Raw genomic sequence first — 20,721 nt, 5'->3', positions numbered from 1 at the left:
GATTTAAAATAAACAACTTATCGCTGCTAAAGGTGGTTCTATAAGCTTAACTTTCCCATGCTACTTCTGCATTTAGCCTTAACTAAGGACTACATGATTTATCATTATGTCCTGATACATAAAACATTGGTACTTTTACCTTGGCTATATGTGTGGCTAGTTAAAAAAAATCAAATCAAATCAAAGGTCTGATGTCACTTTAAAAAACTATTCAAGCTTACTCCCGATATCAAACAGAACCTCTTTCTTTGAGATAACCACCACAGTGATTCAGTTGTTGGACAGCTGATAATAACTAAAGATAGCATCCACAGCGACTTCACATCAAGTGACAAATCTGCATATAGTTCAGAAAAAGAGCTGCACAGTGTGAGCTGGATATGTAGCAGAGACATAAGACGAAGATTAGAAGAGCTTTGGATACAGACAGTGTACAACAAGCTGACGCTACACAGACGTACTAGTACAGTAAGTCTGACCTGTGTCCAACTGCTGTGACAGGATAACAGCTTTTGGCTAAAATACAAGGACCGCTCCAAACAATTTAAATTCAACAGTGCGCTTCGTCGAGGGGTCAGAAATATACAGAAAACAACAAAGACACACACACTTCATTTATTAGAGAGATAACAGTGCATCAGTCTCATTAACTGTGGATTCATTAACACCTTTGTGACTATGTCAGCAAAAGCTGAGCTGTAAGACTGTATGAAACTATGAGTATATGTTAAAGTTGTACTTGAATTAATATTAGTATGTTAACATGAGCAATTTCATCAAGTACAATACAACCATAACTGTGATGTAGAAATTCAAAAATAAGTCAAATATTCAGCTTCCTTCACTTGTGGGTGTCATGTCTAATTTTTATCTATTAATTGATTGAAATTGTTACATTCTAAAATCAAGTTAGCAGTATTGTTTCAAAGAACCGTGGCTGTATCTGGCAGCTATGATCTGAATTTATGAGGCAACAGAGAACAGCAGGGCAAATAAAGCACAGAGTAGCAGTTGATTTTATCACATTGTAGACGGTGATTCGTGAGCACTTGAACAATTCCTATCACGCTTCCACTGTCTTGAGTGATAACGCTTTTAGGGATGAGCACAGGGTCAACACTAGTTATCAAGAGCCCCGACTCTTCTGTTTATAGTGAGGTAAGGTCTCAATGGCTTCCACAAACACAATGTTAAACAGTAACTGTTGCTAACTTTCAAACACACTTTCTTCACACAAACTTGAGCTGTGAGTACGACGTTGTGTTAACATGACGCAGGTGTGCTTTACCCATTTCAGCCAACAGAGGAGGATGTTGTTCAGCTTTTATGGTGTTCCACTTTCAGTGACCTCAGAGTAGCTCAGTAATTACACTTGATTAGATATTCTTGACTTGTTTTAAATGAAGTTTTTTTCCAGCCCCAGAATTCTCTGCTTTCACATACTCAGAGTTACTGTCTACATTCACTGCACCAATCAGACACTTAGCCTGAGGTCACATGTGTCTTTGAATATATTCAGACCCCTTACTTCTCTATCTGGCTTCAAACCCCTGAATTATAAGGCCAGGACTGCTAATGTGGCACCCTGGGGCAGGTACTGAAGACTTTGCAAAGTCATAACTCTGAGTGAGCACAGGCGGAGACTATGACAAAGACTGAAGAACACATTTTGACCACAAATATATGACGTTTCACCTCTATGAACGATTATGCAGAGGGCATCAAAATGGGCACACTAACAATGCTGATGCAGACTAAAAACAGATTCTGTTTTCTGCTGACTTTTCATCCTGATATCACTGCATCATCAATGGATTAAGGAGACAGAAAGAGCTACTGTACAGGATGCAAACACACACACACACCTTACACATCTAGTACAAATATAATAAATAATAATGAAGGTGACCTGACGAGAAGATCCAGGCTGTGTAGTTGTGTTTGTTATCTCTTAGCTTGGCTTCACATCTAAAGTCTGAGCACTCCTGGCGAGATAGTTTGAAGAAACTTCCAGACTGTGCTACAGTTTGTGCATAAAGCCAAAAACAGCACTTCCTTTTTCACATGCCATGATGTAGTTACTGGCACTCTTTGGTTGTTTATAAGAAAGCAGGAGTGAAAATATCAAAGTGTGGGCATAAAAATTGCACAACAAGCTCGTCCTTGAAAGAAGAAAGAAGCGAGCTCATTGCTTACTCATCTGACTGACATTTCTCTTTGTCGTGCCATTCTGGCAACAACTTTATACAATTACCTGTTTTCACGTATACAATACAAAAGGAGGCAGCACTGTTACCGGGCAACAATGGCTTTACACCTACCCTTTGAGGAAAAAACATTTACAAATTTTTACCATTAACCACATCTTAGTGACGAAAACACAAAAAGGAACTCCCAGTCACCCGTTTCAAACCTATTTGGAGACGCCTAAATGTGATTCTCATAAACAGTGGTACTTTCCTTAATTCAGTAATCACATGACAGGTGATGTGCTGGTAGGAGGGGGTTCTGGTAATAATGCAGAGAGTGGAGTTTTGAACCAGTTGAAGCTTATGGAGGGATTTTTGGGGGAAACCATGCAGGAGAGAAATAAGATAAGATAAGATAAGCTTTATTAGTCCCACACGTGGGAAATTTGTTAACTGTCAGTGCGGGAGGTAATGAGACTATGAAGAAGAATGGATCCAGACTGCGTGGAAAGAGAAGGACGTAATCGGTTAATGTTGCATAGATGGAAATAGGCAGAACAGGTGGGATCGCTGATGTGAGATTTATAGGACAGTGAGCTGTCTAGGATGACACCAAGGCTCTTAACCTGAGGTGAAGGGAAAACTGTGGAGTTAACAACAGTGAGAGTGAAATGATTTGCCTTCAGTTGGTTGGATTTAGTGCTGATAAGAAGGATTTCAGTTTTATCCTCATTGAGCTTAAGAAAATTAGAGCCAAACCAGGATTTTAATTCTGATAAACATTCTATAAGAGAAGAAGTTGGGAGGGAGGAATCAGGCCTGCAGGAGAGATTTAACTGGGTGTCATCAGCAAAACAGTGAAAGTGAAGATCGAGTTTATGGAAAATGGTACCAAGAAGGAGGATGTATGTTATGAAGAGAAGAGGGCCTAAGACTGAACCTTGGGGTACACCAGAAGTGACCGGGATAGACGAGAGAGGAATGATTTGAGCTGAAAAACTGGAAGTGGTCAGGGAGATACGATCGGAACCAGGCTAAGGGTGTGTCGGAGATGCCAAGAGAGGAAAGTCTGTTTAGAAGGACTGAGTGAGAGATCGTGGCTGAACTCGGGAAGGACAGGGATGCTGAGAAGACCAGAGTCAGCTCCGAGTAAAACATCATTAGTGAACCATAGCCTAAATGGCACAGTGGTCTGCAGGTTTTCAGGGGTGGAGAGATGCACATTATGCTATTTTTTTGGACACAAGGATGTGAAATCCAGAAGAAAAACCAAAATCATCTCCTGGTGCTATGACATGATATCAAATCTCTCCATCCAGCTTCAATGGTAGCGTGCTAACACACAAAGCAGCTGTCCAGTGCTCTTTCACCAGCTGTTTTCAGCTTTGTGATAAGAACTAAATACTGAAAGGAGATCATTGATAAGTCTTCGATGTCAGGATATCTATATATATGTAGATGGAAAGTTTCATATTATATAGGCAATTAAGTGGCAGTGCTTCCTATGTGATGCTGAGGAGTAATGCAAAAAATAATGCAATGAGCAGTTTATAAATTAATTTCTATAAAGCGTAAAAAGGTAAGTAATACACTGGACTATGTAATATTGTAATAAGAGTAATGTAAAAAAAAAGAAACATTTCTCTATAAGTTAATGTACTTAGGAACACTACAACAATGTGTTGGCATAGCCAACAGAAAAGAAAAAAAACTTTTAGCGCTGCAAAATTTTAATCTTGAAATTTCAACACTTTTTTTTTTAAACTGTGGGAGAATGACACTCACAGGAGACACGCAGTTCTCTGTTTCGCCTCAGTCAGTCAGGTTATGTTTTGCTTGAGTGTGCTTTGAGGCAGTGGAAAATGAGGTTAGTAGGCAGATGACAGAAGTTGGCATTAAAGCAAGTGGAGCAGAGATGACCTCAGCATGGACTCTGCCAGTCTCAGATATCTGTTCATAGAAGTAGAAGTTAAGGAAAAGAAGTGGGAGCCCTTGAAACTGCAACAGAAGGACCGACAGGAGGAGGAGAGGGGAGAGTAGCAGAACAGTGGAGGAAGGTGTGAAAAAAGAAACCAAAGAAGAAAAAAATAAAGAGCAGTCAGGACTTCTGGGCGAGGAGCTAAGAAATGATAGGAAATGAAGGAGCCATAAAAATAGCTACATATTTGGAAACCACGCCAACATGCATCATGGTTAGAAGTAACTATTTTACATAGAGATGACCCTGATCTGTTGGAAAGACTTTGCACAAGAAACGTGGAAGGAAGAGCAGGCAGCTGGGGAGAAGAGCTGTTCTGGTCTATTCTTGTCCTGACCCCACCATCCCCCATCGCAACCGGACCTCAGACCTGCCCTTAAGGGAGAGAGGGTGGCTTAATGTGAAAGAGTGTTCATGATGTGTTTTAGCTGATAGTGTGATTAAAAAATGAAGATCACTTTAAATCAATCGCTCTGGTTTCTCTGATTAACACAGATTACACTTCAGTGGCTCGCGGGCAGACACAAACAGCCTATATGGAAATTCACCTTCACAAAAATCAGACGATCCTCCTCCACTTACAATAAACTATTTTATTCACCACAAAAACTGTTTGGCTGAAATAATATGAACAGAGGGGGGGGCTGCTGATGAGTAATAGATCAGTTCTTTGTAAAGGCAAGAGAAGCACAGATGTCTAACATAAAGACGATCATTACTCTCCTGTCTAAACACACACACACACACACACACACACACACACACACACACACACACTCAGTCTGTAGTTCCTCAATCAAAACTCACTTAGAGGGATTTGCCACTGACAGCCTAACAAACAGACATGCTTTCTGCTCGTCTTTACAAAGAAATATTCTCCCTGTTTCATATCCATCCATCCATCCATCCATTCGCTTCCGCTTCTCCTTTTCAGGGTCGCGGGGGGCGCTGGAGCTGTTTCATATCCATCAACCTAAAATCAGTTATCATGATTTATGTCTTTAATAACACATTGTGCTCTGCATGATCAGAGTATTACAAGATTCCATTATTCAGTTTTACTCCGTTGTCTAATAAAACAAAAAAAGAAAAACTGCACTTAGATTGAATTTCTGTCAGAGTATTTGCAAAGGCAATCAACTTGAGCGTCTGTAAAAAACACAATTACCTATAAAAGACAGCAGCCTATAAAAATAGACCCTGTAAATAATCTTGGTTGGGTTCCCCGTCTTGGCATTTCACACACACACACAATTCAGAGGAGACACTGATATTGGTGCGCTTAATCTTAGCTCACATCATCCGCTCTCACTCTGTACCAATGTGTCATCCACAGCCTCCTAAGAAACACATTCACATGCTTGTGTTTCCATCACATTTCTTATACTTCGTGCACACACACTCTAAGAAGAGATATCCTGTAATTCACAGTGTGGGATGGGCCGACATTCTGCAGACCTCTGCTGCCTGTGCACCTTAAATCAAACCTTTACCTTACTGTACTCTATAATTCATGTTATGAAGACATATTTTGTCACTAAAAGCCAGGCAGATTCCCACAATGCCACCGTGTAAGCAGGCTTATTTCCACACAAGATGACTAATGGCTGATTTAGACGTCTGTGGTAGCGTCTATGACGTAACCTACGTTTAGTGGTCGATGTTGTTGCCACCATTTATACTTGTGCTGGTGCATTAGGTGTTAATGGTTGACTCTGGTGCTTATATGCAGTCCCAGCAAATAGAAACAAATAAAGTGCTTTGTGCATTCCTTCACATCCATTTTGATAATTTCAGCAATCTCACTCCAGAAATTTGCTGACATTTGCAAGTCCTTATATTAGTTTCCATTTTTTACATTGAGACAATGATTATTGATAAATTAATAACTAGTTGCAGGCTGCATGAACATGACATGTAGTTACATTTTGAGGGAGGTGCACATCAGGTTATGCCATAAGGTTAAAGAAGGGTTTGCAGTTATGGTGGACGGTCTCTGTCTTGCTTTGCACTTCTTACACATTCTTTAACATGATATTTTTATGATATTTCAAGCTTTACTGTGTACAGTATGTTTGTGTATTCATCACAGTGGAAACTGAAAAGTAGAATTCAATATACAGAGGACAAGTCGGAATATAAAAAAGTAGCTCTCATTGGTAAGGTGTTTTGAGAACAGCAACCTTGCAATGTTAGCTTTTCCACTAGCTCCCTCTTTTGGAAAGAAGCAGGAGTTGAATCAGTTCTCGCCTAAAACTGCTGACACAGGGAAGCATTGAATGTTGGATGCGTCACTTGCTGTAACTGTAACTGCTTATGACAGTGATTGTATGACCTAAAGTATTGGTTACCTGAAAGGTGATGCTGCTTGGTGCTGACTCTGTTGGTGTTTTGCACAGTGCAACAAAGGTGGAGCATGGCAAACATGGTGAGAATCATCACCACACTCTGAAGCAGCAGGGTCAGCTCAAACTGCTTCCCTATCCTGCAAGAACAAGACCAACCCAACCAAAATCAATCAGGACTTTAGATACAGAGTAGAGCTGGGCGATATATCGATTTTAAAAAAATATCGATATATTTTTATACGAGATATAAGATGTGACAATATCCTTTATATCGATATAGTCTATGTTACGTTATAATGATAGTTGCGGAGCCGCAAGTTTGCCTCTCTTTCGTCCACTTTTGTCTTTACGCAAAGTTACACGACCTCGCCTCTCCTTCATTGAACACAACTCCCCCTCCTCCCCCATCGCTTCACCTGCAGGCAGCGACAAGATGGACACGGCAAATCTCCGTTAATGAGTTGCTGCGCATCGCCCCGTGCGTGGGGCTGGACGGCGTCAACGTGTTAACGAGCTAACCATGCTAACGAGCTAACCACGCTAACGCCATGCACGGCCTGAAATCCTTTCATCTTCTCAAAAGTTGACTGCGCGCCTTTTGTATGAATTCTGGTTGTGCTTGATGACCGCGAACCGATTTTATGTGATACACAGCGCTCAGCAATCTGTCAAAAAATGTTTTAGTACGACTTTGGTAAGCTACGGAGCTGCACCGCTTGATGGACTGTCGGAGCATTACGGCTACCGAGGAGCCTCGCGGAGTGATACGTACTGTGCTTCAACGTAATATTACCGTATTGTGTGTGTATAAGGACCATAAATGGCTCCTGTTCAGAGACATGGTTACGAAGCGGATTTCAAACTCCAGGCTGTCAGTCACGCAGTAGAAGTTGGGAACAGAGCAGCTGTGAAATCTGTCTTTGTTATTATGCTCAGCGTCTGTTAGTTTACATTTTGACTGCACAATTGTGAGCTTTTTGTTATGCACAAAACAACATAGTTTTCTTTTATTTATAGAGCATCATTATTTAATAAATGCTCATAATTTATTTTTGAGTAGTTTTTTTCATGTACATCTATGCTGTATGTTAATAAAAGTGCCTGTGTGACATCTGGGACACAGCTTTGACTAAGAACTCTCTTTTTGTTCTTACTTTATGGCTTTAAAAAAAAATATCGAGATATATATCTTATATCGCCATCCAGCTAAAAAATATCGAGATATGAATTTTGGGTCATATCGCCCAGCTCTAATACAGAGCTCTTATAGAACAGTACATAGTCCGGTAGGATCAGCTGTATTTAAATACAGAGCCTCAAGGCCGACATGACAGGTTAGCACCTTTAAAAGGAATAAAAGAGGAAAGCAAAAGGATAAAAATTATGAGTACAGAACAAATACTTTCTTACCAGAAAAATATACGCAAGATGTTAGCTATGAGCAGCACCAGACAGACTCTGGTGGAGAATCCCTCAGTGTTGCTGCTTTTCTGGATCTCCTGATATTGCGGCACATAAGGCAGGGCTCCCCCAAACACCATTACAAATGATGCCAACCAGGAGAGCAGCGTCCACGAGCCCTCCATGTCCTCCTCCTGGAGAACCACCTCTGCATCCATCACAGCAAGGGAATATTACGAGTGTTCAGGAGGTGGATGAGTAGAGGTAGGAGATCTGACAGACAGCAGGCCACTGTCAGAGAGTCAAAGTAATGGGAGGTCAGCAGCATTATCATTAATGGGCATTATGAGGCGCTCAGAGTCACTAACCAGAGATTAACATTGCCCGAGTGCAATTAAATGCCACATTCTTATATCACACATCACAATTTTCATTTTTGTTTCCAGCACAAAATCAGTTAGAGGAGAGTAGCCCATGCACGACGACCAAAACAGCCAAACTTACAGAAAACATGAAGCAATATGCCTTCATATTAGGGCCAAAATGATCTCAGTCAGCTGATACTGGCCTATCAATGCACACATACAATACAGGCATACATATTGCTTTTAAACTTCTTTATGCAGAACATAATGTTGAAGTAGACAACTGGAATAATTATGTCATTGTTGCATAGTCTGTTACAGTTTCACATATTTGCTGGTCCATTAGTCAAAACAGCTGTTAACTGTTTATATTTTTTTTTTAAAAGTACAAAAGGCTCATTATCGTCCAAATACAACTTCTAAATGCTGGCAGTTATCTTATTTTTCTTCTTGTTTTACATCCATTTCCATCAATCAAAATCATTCAATAACACATCTTAGGCAAGCTCTGCTGTTACAGGCAGGCATAGTAGTGATTCCAAACAGAGGTGCAGTAAAGAAAATGTCAATTCTTATTCAGGTTTCCCAACAGCTGCAGAATAAATGGACCCATGACTATCTGAAAATAGTATACTGTACTTTAATTCATTACATAAATATATAGAGGACAGACAAGTAACAAGCAAACTACTTTATTATTATTTAAACTTATTGTCTTTTATAGTGGCCACATATCAGAACAGGGATCACAAGCGGGAGTCAAAGGTCTGGGAATGTACAGCAACAGAGGACATGGACTGCCAGGAGAGGTTAAACAGTCACCGGCTGGTGAAGCTAGGGGCGTTACTAAGGTGACCAATATGGGATGTGTCAGTAACATCTACCATACTGTTTAGATAACAAGTCAAAATGCATATCTGCACCAACTTCTGTCAAACTGCATACACCAGCTTTTCTTTTTATCTTAAATGTTCAGTTAAACATATTCTGTTACCAGGCTGTCTTCATAACAACTTGGTCCTGTAATTCAAAATGTATTCTTAAATTAAATCTTCAAATTAATATTATTATTAACAATGCAAAATGACTACTGTGACTACTTGGCATGATACTTTATTACAAATGGTCAAAGTAGTTCCCTTTTCCCCCAAACAGTGTTACAATACATTTCAGTAAATTTGATTTCATATAGTTCCCTAAAACTACAGTTCCCTATTGTTGTTCCTCAGTAAAAAAACAAACAAATGTATGTTGTGTACACAAAACCATGACCTACACATGCTGAAAAACAGTGAGCAGTGGCATCATTCTTGTGGGTACTTTTGTGTTCCTGTTCTTTCCTGTTGAGTAATCACTGTCTAATATTTTCATTATCAAACCTTAAAAAGAGCTAGCATGAATGCGCTCTTTTGATTGGTGGCCAGGCTCAGCTGACGAATCAGTCAAGCCTGGAAATCCAGTCAGCACTGGGTCAACACACTTTTGTCGTGATAACACAAAAACCTCACCAACAGGTTCTCTTCTTGTAAGACTGCTGCTATTAACCTTTTCTCCTCAACGCAACAGCAGATGCAATGAGTGGAATACCCTATGTACAGCCTGATTATTCATCAGCGGTAATTTATTTGTAATAAGGACATAACGGCTGTAAAAACACCAACATTGCAGAAAGCATTTGAAAGATGTGATGATTAACAATGCAAAGTGAATAAAAACCTGCAGCTGACCTTTAACACATTCCATAAAAAGGTTTCTATGTGTTTTCCAAAGTTAAATATTATTCAGGAAATTTAACAATCCAAGGCGTCTCCAGCTACTTCCCTCTGCCTGCTGTGGAAGTTAACCATCACACGAGAGCAGCCCAAATGTGATGGACTACATCTGATAACACAACAAGCTTTGTTACATAAGCAAAGCATAGCTTCTTTGGGTTGGGCTAACATGCCTGAACTTCCAGACATCAATTTTAGGCTACTGTGCCAGCCTCAGAGTAACAAGACACACAGGCCCAGCATTCGCAGCGTGTGGTTACATTGTTATAAACAGATGAAGGTTTCGCATAAGCCTGTGTAAATAAGAACTTTTAAGGGCAACATTTAAATCACTTGAGAAAATCTACCGTTTTCTATAATAGTATAGCGAGCTCACAACGCGCACAGTGCGCAATGGGGCTGATTCTGTATCGCCCCTTATAAGGATTTTATAGCCGTTTAAGTTCCCTAATTTAGGAGTTAACTTAAAACTTCAAGCTTTACTTACCAAGCCTCTTCATTCACTTTCCGCCCGTTTGTAACATAAACAAAACCCGCACACGACTTCTGCGGCGTCAAAACACACCGGGCTCCCCGGCAGCTCCAACTTTCAAATCCCAACTCGTTCAGATGAGGAGAAACGTGCGCGCGCAGGCAGGCGCACATGCACTCGCACGGATACATAGACTTCTATCTTTTGTTTTAGTTAATACAGATTTAACAAAGGCTTTTGTGTGCATGTTTCTATGACCCGGACGCCTAAATGACGCAGACTACTGCACTGAACAAATATCTGAACGTCAGGAGTTTCGTGAGGCTACGTGGGGTAAATAAAATCTACAACCCTGTACTGCCCATTCAAAACTCGCTGTACATTGGAGCAGCTCTCGCGAGATTCTCTGTGCTTTGGAACAGCTGACTGTGCTGTGGGTGTTGTGCGAGATTGCTTACTTCGAGTTGATAGCAAAACAGTCGCTAGATAGCGGTTTGAATTTTTGTGCTGTTTGGGCGCTGATAATCATTTACATCACAACATGGCTGAGACGGACCCCAAATCGGTGCAGGACCTTACCAATGTGGTGAGTCGTGATCGCTAGGCAAGCTAGCTTTAGCCACAGTAGCTTAGCCTTAGCTAGCAAAGCCAATAACAATGCTAACGATAGCAAGCTATCTGAGCTAGAAAATTTTAGCAGTTATGCGGTGTTTCGCGGATTTTGTTTGGTGTGTAAAACTCTAGATTCAAAGGCTGTCTGTATTGAGCTTGTTGTATCCAAACCACAATCCCAGACTTTAGCTCCAGAATGTTATGTAATGGTCAACCGGTCATGTAAATGACATCACCAAATTTCAACGAATAAACTGCACAGAATTATGTAAAAGTTACTTGCAGTACATTTTCTATTCTTATTCACCTGGCACTTATATATAGTAGGTTTCCCTTGTCAGTGTCTGACTACTGAATATCGCGCAGTTTCACACAGACCTTAAAATGTACAAATTGTATTTTAATGATCCTTTTAGTGTTTCCTATACGACAAAGCCTGCGTAGGCAGTGTTAGAGTGTTGCCATAGAGATGGGGGTCAGTGAGAGACGTTTAGTTTAAGTAAACCTCGCAAACGTTTAAAAACCACCTCCGCTAGTTTGAGTCATTTGTTGTTATGCATTTCCTAGTTTCCTACAGTCGTACTCACATATACAGAAGATGAGGATTAAAGCTTGGCTCTTATGAGAAGGAGATGCAGAATGGGGGTGGGGGGTTGCTGCAGGTGTACTTGTTACAGTAAATCAAAGATCCATAGTCAAGCTTTTAAGTTGTTGGCATAGAAACAAATTCACCATTGTTAACGCTTTGATTCACAGACCATATGCTTGAAAGTGTTTGTATCTGACAGTGTTATGACTTCACTTTATATCTCCATAAACTTTAACTATTAAGTGGCTCCAGTTTCACAATTTCTGCTCTTTTCCCCTCCACAGGTTCAGACTCTGCTGCAACAGATGCAGGACAAGTTCCAGACCATGTCAGACCAGATCATTGGAAGGAATATCCTAATAATCACCTAAAATGCTAAACATCAGTTGTATTGATTATATGCATCAAAGTTAATAATTGTAGGCTGGATCATTTGTTCCGTGTTAGCTGACTTTGTGATTTCCAGTTGTAATTACCTGCCTTAACTAATTCTCCACTTGATGAAATGAGCACACGTATTGATGACTTGGAAAAAAACATTGCTGACCTGATGACCCAGGCTGGTGTTGAGGAGATCGAGGCAACACCAGAAAAAGCTAAAGAGGGTCAAGGATCATAATGAAGGTAATAAAGTAGTCGACATGTCTAGCTTTGTCAGTTTTCCTGTAAATATATGTTGAATGTAAGCTTTAATAGTGAATGTTTTTTTTACATCTGTCCCACAGGTTCCTAAATCACAAGGTGTGAAGTCGGTCCTGTATTCAGGAGCAGCAGACTTTCCATTCTGAAAATGACTAATATTGATTTGGTGTGTCGTTGTGTGAAATGCTTTTTTATATATTGTGAAACGGTTATGTAATGACTTGAAAATTTGAACGTTACTTGTAAGCTAGAATAGTGTGACATGCCCTTCAGCACCTCAAGTGCTCATGTGCAGGATTGCAGATTTAGCGTACTAACCTGGAGGTTATTTTCATATACATGTATATCAGTAATTGAAGTCCTTGACACGAAAGCAGACAGTGATGGTTTTGCCCTAGCCTCTGGTGAGGACTAAAACTTGCAGGCTAACAGGTTAGTAGAACCTCCAATCCAATGTCCGCACCAACATGGTGCAGCGAATCTCTAAAGCTAGCAGTGTTTCACAATGAGCACTGTTACAACCATTGTGTGGGATGCATTCCAATCCTGATAGTCTTCTATTAAAGCTATTTAATACACAGCTGTTTGTCATGTATGGTCAATATTTGAAAAGAGGAGTGCACTATGAAGTGAGATTAGTGAGTTATTGGAGTCTGTCAAGCTTAAAGTCAGTTTTCTGTTATGAAAACTGACTTTAAGACAAGTGGCTCTTTTAACCTAAGTCACTATGGTCACTTAACCGGAAGACATAAGCCGCTCGGCAGCAGGTTATGTTCAGAGTTTCAGTAAAAAAAAAAAAAAAATCCATATTTTCAGAGTTTTTTCTTTTATTCATAGCATTTTTAAAAAGTGTGATATATACACATGTTGGGGGAATAAGTTTTATATGTCCCAAGTTGTTAAGCTGCACTTCAGTGGAACCACTAAATGCAATCCCCTGACGATGACTTATGTATTGTGCATGTTTATTTAAGTGAAGCAAAAAAAAAAAAAAAGTATAAATGTTACACTTCATTCCATCCCTTTCCTGTTTATCCAGTTCAGATGTGTGTGTGGGGGAGACTGGAGCCTATCCCAACTATTTAGTACAGCGGTGTCAAACTCCAGGCCTCGAGGGCCGGTGTCCTGCAGGTTTTAGATGTGTCCTTGATCCAAAACAGCTGATTTAAATGGCTGAATGACCTCCTCAGCATCTCCTGAAGGTCTCCAGAGGCCTGATAATGAACTAATCATTTGGTTCAAGTGTGTTGACCAATGGTGAGATCTAAAACCTGTAGGACACTGGCCCATGAGGCTGGAGTTGGACACCCCTGATTTAGTACAACTGCAGCTACCAGCATACAGACCCCACACAAAGAGTACTAATGTGAAATTCATTTCACATCAACCTGCTGACAAATGAAAGTGATTTGTGCATCTCCTTTACATCAGGCACATTTAATGTATCCAGTCTAAAAGACTCAGAACTATTTCTGAGGTGACAGCCCCAAAATCACACTCGGCAATAACATAATAAATTCTAATGTTTACCACTTTATGCACCAAATCCAATTTTTACACCATCTGATAACATCTCAGATTGGAGTAGATGGCACTTGGATCATTTCGTGTGGAACAAAGAGTCATGATGCATGAAACACCTTTTTACACGATCGCGCACTGAGCTGAAAGCCAGACTTGAAGGTTGCTAACCGATGTGATGTTTGCCATCTCTGACTGGAGTTTTAGGTTTTGTCAAGTCAGCTAAAGCAAAGAAAGCCTGCCTGTGTTGAATGTTCTCCATAGCATACCCCTCTGGTGCTGACAGAATTTTTAACAGTACAGCCAACTCCGCGGTGCTCTGCATTTTTCTGTAGGTCTTTTTTTTTTTTAAACCAGAGTCGTATTTTCAGATGCAAATTATGTGGAACGTCTCAGTGTTGCATGGTTTTTAAATCTATATTGTTTATAATGTAATGAAATTATAATCAACCTCTTAGGTTAGGACAGTTTGTAAAATGTAAATAATAAAAATGAACAGGAATCGTTTAAACCCTGCATGTTGAAATTTCATCATGAGCACCACAGGGACACCAAGTGTTTTAGAATTAATAAGGAAAATGATACAGGCAAATAAGCATGTGAGCCCATCATGTACAGCGCATAATATTCAGATATATGGAGTGACACGGCACAAAAAGAAGAATCTTCAGTGGATGTCACTGGGCTCAGAAGCACTTCTTGTCATTAAACGCTTTGTCATCACATCCACAGATGAAATTATCTACTGAAAACTTTAGTGTACTATGAACTGGAAAATGCAACTTTTACTTTAAAAACTACAACATTTAGTCTCATCAGTTCAAGCAGAGGTGACGCAACACGCTGGAAAACACCTGTCATTAAAGTTTGTTTAAATGTATTGCTGCCCTTAAATAAAAATCAGCACATGCATATATTTTTATTTATTTTTTCCAAAAAGCAAAATCTGTTGTCTTTGTACCATTTTAATTAAATATGGGGTTTAAAGGATTTTTAAGTTACTGCCTTTTTATTTGCATTCTAATCAGTGTTTCCCATTGTTCATTTTAAAGCACTGTGTTTAGAATGAATTGGTCAGACTGGCCATCAGTCTTACACAAACCATCTTTAATGCAAACTGACACCAGCAGAATTATGCATTTGAAACAACACTTCCCCAAAAGTGGTGTTTAAGAACTCGTGACAGCTTCTTTGGCCCATTACTGCCTGATGGGAACCTTTATTCAGATTAATGCAAACAAAAACATACAAACAGTAAATAACAGCAGTTTTTCCAAAGAAAATGTCGAACAAAAACAAACACCACTAAGCAAAAGCACATTAAAGCACAGCTCGATCGTACAACACAGTTATAAGTACAACATGGGCAGTCTTTGAAACTACAATAAATGCAGTATTAAAGTACTGTATGTAAAATTAACAGAGTGGTTTCTGAATTGCAGCTTATGTCACCTTTTGAGACTTGAATAAGTTTTAGGTTAGAACTCAAAGTCTGCCTCTGTCATGTCGATGGCCCAGGCAAACTTCTCCCGTTGGGTTTTATTGTAGATTTTCTCTATAGGTACCTCCATGTTTTTACACCTGAATAGATGCGAAGAATATTAAAAATAAGCCTAAAAGTTTTTATTCAGGTTTAGATCTTTTCACCTAGAAAGAGGTACACAGATGGTAAAGTTGAAACAAACCAACTATTATATCTGAGTCTATGGGGGAAAAATATCAGTACACATCTTGTGTTATATATTTAACAGCTGGTAGTGTTCACTCACCAGGCCACGGATATCCGCGGGTCTAAGTAGTTGAGCTTTGAGGTACCCAGAGCGATCTGTTTGTTCTCTTCTCTGTCGGTTGCCTGGACCTCCAGCTTCAGCAGCTGCTCTTCACAACGCTTCACTGCTGCCTTTTTCCGCTCCACCAACCTGACAGAGAAGAGCCAATCATCACTGGTACAGATATGTGTGGATGGAAGAACCTTTTTGTATCACTTTCACAGTGTAACAATTAAAGAGGAGTTGGTGTAAATATTTAAAAGTAGTAGAAAAGACCTGAAAACAAACACCATTTTTACTGGGGGGGAAAAACAAATCTGATGTCATTGCAAACGCATACGAAGCTGTTCAGCGCCATCCTATTTACCCTGTGATGAAAAACTTAGATATCATGAAACCATTCACTGCCCAAGGGTCATTCGAATGAATGAATGAATGATATTCTAAAAATGGGAGGCACACAAGAAAAAGGAAAAAACAATGACATAACTCCAGCAGTGCACCGAGGATTGCACAGCAACCATTTTAAACCCTTTATCTTGATCTCGGCTACACACCTGTAAAGTTGCATGCTCGTGTTTTTTTTGGTTGTATTAAAAAAAAATGTTCAGGACAGAAAGATATCAGGTATCTGCCAAAATGGTTAAAGCTACTTTGTGGTAGCCCTCACTCCAACGCATGGACAGGACAAAATGTTGCTAAAGCTTTCTCTTTTGTCCTGCGCCGCATCACTACTGGACACTCACGCTTGCAACTTTGGGTCAGAATTCCCCTTCGTCTTGGCCTCCTTCTTGGCTTGTTTCAGCTCCGTCTTGGCTAAAGCCAGCTGCTCCTTCCTGGCATCAATCTGGGTGGAGCACATATGGATACAAGCTCTCACACAGGCACCACATTTAAATTCAAAATGTGACAGAACAGGCTGTGAATCCACTGTCACTTGAATTCTCATCTGTTCTTTAGTCAATTAACAATGAGAAGAATACAAAAAGTATAATGCTGACCTTTCTAATCTAATTTAAATTACTGTGTCCAATAAAATATAAACTGTCAAATAACTTTAAATCAAGCTGCCCCTACCTTGGCCTGAAGGTTAGCCATGGATTGCTCAAAGGTCTTTGGCGGCGCCCGCTGGTGGTTACACAGAATAGCAACTGCTCTGTTAGCTCGATTGTAGGACAGCAGTTTCTCTGCCACATTGTCAGACTCTGAGGAACAAAAAAAAATAAATAAAAAAAAGAGTAATTTGTATTTAAACAAGGAAAAAAGTGAGAACAGATATTAAACCTGAATTATGCACAGAAACTATTAAAGAGAAAATCACGCTGACACGCCTAATGCCATTACCTCACACAGCGACAAAATATCAAGCTTCAAGTCACATTCATATAATTACATTCTCCTATTTCATTTATACACATGTGTATTAACTTCATCTGTTCCTCCCGTGGTTCACACAACACTGCATGTCAGCCTGCGTATTGGCTCTCAGTGGCAAGCCAGAAATGAGACGAGTATGACACTTCTATCTCTGAAAGGAAAAAATCATGGCTGAGGCAGCCAATGGGACTCTGATAAGAGTGAGGACGAGATGTACGGCTCTGGGTTTAGCGATAATGTACTCCTGTCATAGCTGAGAAACCTGACCGACATCAGGATACCTTGAACTAAGCCGGCTAAATATAAAAGAGGGTCATTGCAGTGTTTTCACTGGACCCTGTGACACAATGAGCTGAACTGATGGCAAGTTACATTATTAACCCCCCTGAACCAGCATCTGAGGAACACGAGCCACTGCTTTAAATGCTCATGTGTGGTGCAGAGCATTTAAAGTCAATTTAGACTGTTACAGTGCAGCGAGCAGGTGTGACTGACTGTTTGTGAGCTCCTTAAGCTGCTGCTGCAGAGTGATGGAGGCGTTGTATGTCCTGAAGACTTTTGCAGTCAGACCGGGCATTAGAGAACTCAGATGTTTGTTCAGAACGTTGGTCTGCAACGAGAAACAGGAAAGAAAACCACATTAGTCCAACTAAATCAACACATGCCATCTACCACTAGGTGGCACTGTGGTAATGTGCCACTGCGGTGGCAAAGAATCTCTGCCTTACAAATAAATCAAAATAGAATCTCTGACTTCATTATCATCATCCATTAGATCAGGGAGATTAAAACAGATCATAATACTACGTCTCACTGACATTTCTGTAGGTGTTAGAACAAGTTAAAGTTGTATATAGTTAGTTTACATATCCATTAACAGCTGAGAAATGACAGCAGTCTTTACAAAACAGATGAAACAGAGTTAACAGTGTGAGAGGACACTCACTGGTGTTAAAGCAAAAAACAAAAACCATATGCTCATGCACACACGCCAGTTTCAGGTGCAAATATAGACTTGATGAGGAAGGCGTCACATGCATTTTGAATATGGATGAAAGCATTCAGATGTGAAGCAGAAGTAATTCTGATAAAGTCTACAATAATGATGCTGGTTTAATCATCAGGATCAGGACCTACTGGGGCCACAGACCTGTATCACTGTCTCACTGCAAGCTGAGTGGGTGTTTTTCCATGTATATATATATATATATAGTGTACGTGTGCATGCATGTGCTGGAGCACGAGCACGCAGGTAGAAGCATCTGCTGCTGCGGCTGCCTTGCTAATGAGCTACCTAACTCTGGCTCTACGATGCTAATGAAGGAGTTTGCTAGTCTATGGGGCGAGTACGATACCTCTCACACCCCCAACTCCCTCGGCATGGTGCTAATGTGTGTGTGTGTGTGTGTGTGTGTGTGTGTGTGTGTGTGTGTGTGTGTGTGTACGGGTTCGTACTATCCTGGTGGGGACCAAAATCTGACATTTACTATACTGGTGGGGACTTTCTGCACAATGGGGACCAAAATCCAGGTCCCCTTGGGGTTGAAAGCAATTTTCACACTCAAAATGTGGTTTTAGTGTCAGGGTTACAATTAGGTTATGGTTAGGTTTAGGGTAAGGGTCAGGGTTAGGCATTCATTTTTGATGGTTAGGGTTAGGGTAAGGGGCTAGGGAAAGCATTATGTCAATGGGATGTCCCCACGAGGATAGCAAACCAGACGTGTGTGTGTGTGTGTGTGTGTGTGTGTGTGTGTGTGTGTGTGTGTGTGTGTGTGTGTGTGTGTGTCATCCATGTTGTCTCCTAAGGCATTATTAAAATGCGTCATTACCACAGTTCTAATTTCCTATCTATAATACAGGATGCAACATACTGGTCTTTCTCATTAACATACTGCTATCCAATTTATTGTGATGGCTACTAATGCCAGGGAAATATTGACTGTTGCCTTTCTACACTGCCTATGATGAGGTGCTTTTCATTTCTCACTGGGTCTAATTTGCGTGCATCGGTCCCTCGGCCAAAAAACAAAACAGGTTCCTATAGATGGGTAAATGATACAAAAGAGTGGAGGGAAAATGTACCGAATAAAGGAGCTCGTAAGGACTATAACACACTGCTGGTTGTAATTTAATTCATTTTTGTAAGATGTAGTTATTACAGCTAACCTGAACGATGTGGAGTTCAGTAAAGAGGCTTCCAGAGAAGCTGAAAATACCTGCAATTTCAAAATAGATCAGACATCCAGACCTTAACATAATGTCTGTCTATATGTGTGTTTATCTGTGTGTACGTGTGCATGCTCATAAAACCCACAATCACCTTAGCGAGGCATTCTGCAATCATATCGATGAGCATCAACTCTCCTCATCTTTCTCTAAAATGTTATTCACTGAGACATTCACGACGCTGAATGCTTAGAGATACGTGAAATCTCACGCCCTACAAAGCAGCATCATAATAGGGAGTAGGCCAATGACAAAACCCCAAACACTCATCCTGGTCTCCTTCAGAAGCTTCACCCTTCACAAAATTAACAATGATTCCTACAAGTGAATACATTTATAAAGATACTGAAATAAAGTATTTAAATTCATCTGCCCAGGATGTTTTATCCTATTTGAGACTCTAGCTTCTTTCACCGGCTAGTCATCCATCAAAATGTGCAGCTTTTAAACAAAATCTCCAAATAATGAAATAATGAATGTGCTTTGTGACCCACAACCATTGTGCAAATCTCAAAGGTTCATCAAGAAAAACAGCTGGTGGTGCAATTTCTATGGTCTGGTGCCATTAAGCTAAGAGAGATCAACACGGAGAACAAATCTAACAAAGTAAGAAACACAGTGAAAATATGGCAGGAATGTTAGCATGATTCGAGGAACATTACATGTGAGCACTTTACTCACTCACACACACACACACACACACACACACACACACACACGTTCAGCTACAGTATCTTAGTGAGGACCCTCATTGACATAATGGTTTCCCTAGCCCAGGGGTCTGCAACCTTTAACATCCAAAGAGCCACTTGGACCCGGTTTCCACGCAAAAGAAAACACTGGGAGCCGCAAATACTTTTTGACATCTAAAATGAAGATAACACTGTATATATTGTTTTTTTACCTTTATGCTTTCTGTGAACAACTAAGGTGTGTTGCTTATGAAATCCATGAAGTGCTACAGAGAAAATTACATTTTATTTATGTAATTAACACATTTTGAAGTCTTAAAGAAATATAACAAAAAGGAAAGACACTCAGTTGAAGGTCTCTTAAATGAATTTAAAAGCTGAACTTAAATGATCCATGTAGCAAAGAAAAACTGTTGTGAGCCACCACCCTTATATCGCCTTTTGGGCTTTTGGAACGTAAGCGAGCCTTGACCTGAATTTTAAAAAAATAATTGGAAAAAAAAAATCACTATGCTACAAAAAAATGAAAAATAGATATTTGCAAAATTCTGCATAAATATGTATTTTACCTGGTTAATGTGTGTGGCGGGGCGTGGTCCGCAGTGCCGCTGCAGGTGAGTCGGACGCACCTGAGCGGCACCCGCAATCACCCCTCGCCGCCTTAAAGCCTGTGCTCTCTCTGCTGTTGTGTTGTCGGGCTGTGAGCTGAAAAGCTACAGCCGGCTGTATGCGTACAGCAACTGTGTGTGAAAAGTGGTCAATAAAGAG

At 40.2% G+C, this 20,721-nt stretch overlaps 3 protein-coding genes across 9 annotated transcripts in view; 1 reads left to right on the top strand and 2 right to left on the bottom strand.

The window, feature by feature from the left end:
- si:dkey-246g23.2 (solute carrier family 66 member 2) overlaps positions 1 to 12,002 on the bottom strand; it is a 60,271-nt gene extending 48,269 nt beyond the window's left edge. For 3 of the 5 annotated variants that reach the window (XM_031760125.2, XM_031760126.2, XM_039614883.1), the window contains exons 1-3: positions 10,541 to 10,848; positions 7,926 to 8,207; positions 6,519 to 6,652 (exon numbers count right to left, since the gene is read on the bottom strand). In XM_031760125.2, coding sequence (XP_031615985.1) covers positions 6,519 to 6,652; positions 7,926 to 8,134 — 343 coding nt within the window. In that variant the 5' untranslated portion in view covers positions 8,135 to 8,207; positions 10,541 to 10,848. Of the gene's footprint in view, positions 1 to 6,518; positions 6,653 to 7,925; positions 8,208 to 10,540; positions 10,849 to 11,444; positions 11,557 to 11,724 lie in introns of those variants that run through there. The other 2 variants (XM_039614882.1, XM_039614881.1) reach the window with 2 other exon arrangements.
- Positions 10,928 to 12,948, top strand: hsbp1b (heat shock factor binding protein 1b). The gene is made up of 4 exons (XM_031760109.2): positions 10,928 to 11,111; positions 12,011 to 12,077; positions 12,224 to 12,350; positions 12,452 to 12,948. Exons 1-3 carry the CDS (start codon positions 11,067 to 11,069, stop codon positions 12,343 to 12,345), a joined length of 234 nt encoding a protein of 77 aa, XP_031615969.1. The 5' UTR covers positions 10,928 to 11,066; the 3' UTR covers positions 12,346 to 12,350; positions 12,452 to 12,948.
- Positions 12,949 to 14,979: 2,031 nt separating this feature from the next.
- zgc:173742 (DNA topoisomerase I, mitochondrial) overlaps positions 14,980 to 20,721 on the bottom strand; it is a 28,716-nt gene continuing 22,974 nt past the window's right edge. The window contains exons 14-19 of one of the 3 annotated variants that reach the window (XM_039614877.1): positions 17,531 to 17,645; positions 16,736 to 16,863; positions 16,405 to 16,505; positions 15,659 to 15,808; positions 15,342 to 15,470; positions 14,980 to 15,106 (exon numbers count right to left, since the gene is read on the bottom strand). In XM_039614877.1, the coding sequence (XP_039470811.1) occupies positions 15,368 to 15,470; positions 15,659 to 15,808; positions 16,405 to 16,505; positions 16,736 to 16,863; positions 17,531 to 17,645 (597 nt within the window). In that variant the 3' untranslated portion in view covers positions 14,980 to 15,106; positions 15,342 to 15,367. Of the gene's footprint in view, positions 15,537 to 15,658; positions 15,809 to 16,404; positions 16,506 to 16,735; positions 16,864 to 17,530; positions 17,646 to 20,721 lie in introns of all 3 variants that reach the window. The other 2 variants (XM_039614876.1, XM_039614878.1) reach the window with 2 other exon arrangements.

The sequence above is a fragment of the Oreochromis aureus genome, linkage group 7 (assembly GCF_013358895.1).
Source record: "Oreochromis aureus strain Israel breed Guangdong linkage group 7, ZZ_aureus, whole genome shotgun sequence".
NCBI classification, from domain to species: domain Eukaryota; kingdom Metazoa; phylum Chordata; class Actinopteri; order Cichliformes; family Cichlidae; genus Oreochromis; species Oreochromis aureus.
Note: the sequence above shows the minus strand (reverse complement) of the source record. Positions and strands in the feature narration are given on the sequence as shown.